Source organism: Anastrepha obliqua, chromosome 2, assembly GCF_027943255.1.
Source record: "Anastrepha obliqua isolate idAnaObli1 chromosome 2, idAnaObli1_1.0, whole genome shotgun sequence".
Taxonomy (NCBI): Eukaryota; Metazoa; Arthropoda; class Insecta; order Diptera; family Tephritidae; genus Anastrepha; species Anastrepha obliqua.
The window spans coordinates 78,039,279-78,042,218 of NC_072893.1; the positions used below are offsets into that span (position 1 = coordinate 78,039,279).

The 2,940-nt window shown below is 40.1% G+C and overlaps 1 protein-coding gene across 2 annotated transcripts; it reads right to left on the bottom strand.

Moving 5' to 3' along the window:
• Nucleotides 1–335: 335 nt before the first annotated feature.
• Nucleotides 336–2,940, bottom strand: LOC129239208 (uncharacterized). Of its 2 annotated transcripts, XM_054874557.1 has the most exons (4): nucleotides 2,706–2,940; nucleotides 2,331–2,646; nucleotides 2,072–2,276; nucleotides 336–2,016 (listed from the first exon to the last, which is right to left on the bottom strand). In XM_054874557.1, the coding sequence occupies exons 1-4, from the start codon at nucleotides 2,817–2,819 to the stop codon at nucleotides 648–650; spliced, it is 2,004 nt and encodes a 667-aa protein (XP_054730532.1). In that variant the 5' UTR covers nucleotides 2,820–2,940; the 3' UTR covers nucleotides 336–647. The 2 variants fall into 2 exon arrangements, with proteins under 2 accessions (XP_054730532.1, XP_054730531.1); XM_054874556.1 differs by having other exon boundaries at nucleotides 2,072–2,646.

Genomic DNA, 2,940 nt, shown 5'->3' on the forward strand with positions numbered 1-2,940 from the left:
CTCTGGCAATTTCTAAGAAGGAAAATCTTTCAGAGCAGTTTGTTTGTTAACAGTAATAGTATCCCCGCCAGTGTCGGGTATATCACCTGTCATCTTCGACTAGCTCAAACATGCTTTTTCGACGGGATGGGTCCATAGGGAGAGGGGTATTAGATGAGTCGGTTTTAGGGGGCTTGTGAAAAGGTGGTTAGTGTCGTGCGGGGTGCCTTCACATGCCGGACATATGTTTGGTATGTCGGGGTCGATTCTGGATAGGTAGGAGGTAGGTAATTCAGAGCAGTATTGACAGCTGATTGTCAATTTTGCAGGTAATCTGCCATATGTGAACGGGTAGATTAATTTTGTAGATTTATTGCTAATCACTGCATATCTAAACGCACTTTTACACTCTTGGTTGTGCCCGCTCAATTAATTCACAGAATTGTTAGACTGAGTAACAGACAAAACAAAAATTAAGGCTTCGTTTCTCAAGTAAATCCACCTTCATATACACACATATATTTGTAAATTAAAGAAATTTTATAGGATAATTATATAAGAACATATACGCGTATATACAACTAAAATTAAAACTACTTTTTACAGCCTATATATGTAATTGTAGTTTCAGTAGTATCAAAGGAACATTTCTCAGCTGTTCTATGTCTCTACACATTTTTACCGCAACGGTTGTTCTTGAATTGAAAAAAGTCCACTGGCAAGTCTAGTAAGGGAGTACCTTCTTGCGGTGCGTTATTCTCTTTAACAGTAAGCGCTTCCACTGCATTGTCGCTGACATGATCATAGTGCGGCACTAGAGTTGACACGCCAGATGATTGTACAACTGTACGTGGTGGATGTAGTAGATTTGTATCCACCAATTTGGCTATACCATCATGCACAAGATCATCTGCAACACGCAAGAGGCTTTCTTCGGATGGTGGCAATAACTTGCCACCGGCTGATAAATTTAACTTCTGCGCTGCTTCGTCCGTAAGCGTATTATCCAAACTGATTGCTGTGTAATCTAAATTCGGTGTGTTTACAGTTCCCACCGGTGGCATAATATCATGCCGTTTTATTTCCTCTCCATTTAAACTATGCTGCTCTGTGTCCAGCGGTGGTGTTTCAGCATCTATTGCGGACATATCAAGCGCATATTGGCCCTCAGGTATACCCAGTATGCGTGCTGTACGAGCACTAACGAAATGCAAACCGGAAGTGTTGCGTATCAGTCGTGTGCTGCGTAACTGCAACTGCACGACGAGATCGTTTAGTTCATTAAGGAAGAGATCGGCACGCTGATCTTCGTTAAGTAGTGGTTTTTGCAGCTTTGATATGAGAAAACGAAAGAGTGTCATATCTTCGGTGGTACTTTCATTGTCAGGTTGCTGCTGCGGTTGTTGTATCGGTGGATATTCAGTTGTGCTTGCAAGCATATGATCTGGATGTTGTGTGAAATGACGTTTCAAGCGACGTCCCAAAAATATCTTTCCACATTTGGGACAAATTGATTCCGGTGGCACTCGTCGCTTTTGCGTCGGAGAACCTGAGATAGGCGGCGATGATAAATTATCTGTTTTACTTGGCAGAAGGTTAATTAGTACACTGCCATGGAAATCTTTATCTTTTGAATCATTAATTAAACTTTTGACGTTGTCTAAATCTATGGCTGGCGTTTCATTCACCCTGACGGTGTTTAATTGCGGTTTTAACAATTTCACTACACGACCAGATCGGGTACGCAACAATGGCTGTTGTATATTAGTCTCGCTTTCGGTGGGCTCATGTCCTTTTACATTTTGCTCGAGTCTATGTTTTTTGAAAGACACCTGTGAAGCATGTTTATCCCCATCATCTAATGCATTCTTTTTTGGGCGTCCTAATTTATGTTTTAAGGGCCGATTCTTATCTGGGCTTGTATATGTTAAATATTCAACGCTGTTTGTTTGCAGATTTAGTTCTTCTGGCCCTAATAAACGATATATTACTTTCTGGTTGGTAGCGGGGCGTGTCCGCGTTACTTCGTTTCCTTTTCTAAAACGAAAAAAAATATCAATTTCAGTTGCTACTAAAAATATGCGAAACTTACGTATCAATTACAATTCGGTCACTTTGCGCTGCCTTGTGTAAACTACATGCGAATGTTAATAAATTGTTAGTTTTACCATCAGATTTCAATTCTGTCGAAGTTAATTCTTCTTCTACGTTGCTTGAATGATGTTCGTATGAGTTGTCCGCGACCGTATCGTTCTCAAAATCAGTTCGCGAAATAATCTTGCCTTTCGAACATTTTGCTGCAAAAAACACATTAGTCGATTCCTTCGCAGCATTCTCTGACAAAATCTCACTGGTGGCTCCCGATGCATTGGCAATTTTCTTGTATATGCCAGGCACCATAAATGGTGCATTAACTGGCTGCAATTCATTTTGATTCACAGAATATAATGAAAGTTCGTCCTCGGGCAAAACATGTGGGTCCACAGAAGTGAGAAACTCATGGTTACCGCAAGTTGGCAAAAAATCCAAAGTCGCAGCCTCTGAATCTGTGATGGCATTTAAAGCTGCTGGCTGTTGTACAGCCTTAGACGCTTTTTGGAGGTTATTGCTGAGCTTGGCTTTTGCGCTTGTATTAATTGTTCTTTCTTTTGGAGAAATTTCTAAGCACTATGAGATATAAAATTCAATTACATTAATCATTACAATTTGTTTATTCCTGATACCACCTCATTGTTCCGAAGGAGCTGCTCGATTTCGTCAAAGATGCTGCTCATTTCTTGGTCAGTTTTCCCATAACCTGCAATGGCTTCGGGATTGATATTTACATCCTCTAAGGGCATCGCTCAGTTATCGATTAAACGTTTAAGATTTGCAAAAAACGGTTTTGGTAATGTGCATTGTTATTGTTTGTTAAATTTATACAAGAAATGCAAAAGTAAACAAAAAACGTGTTGAGAAGCT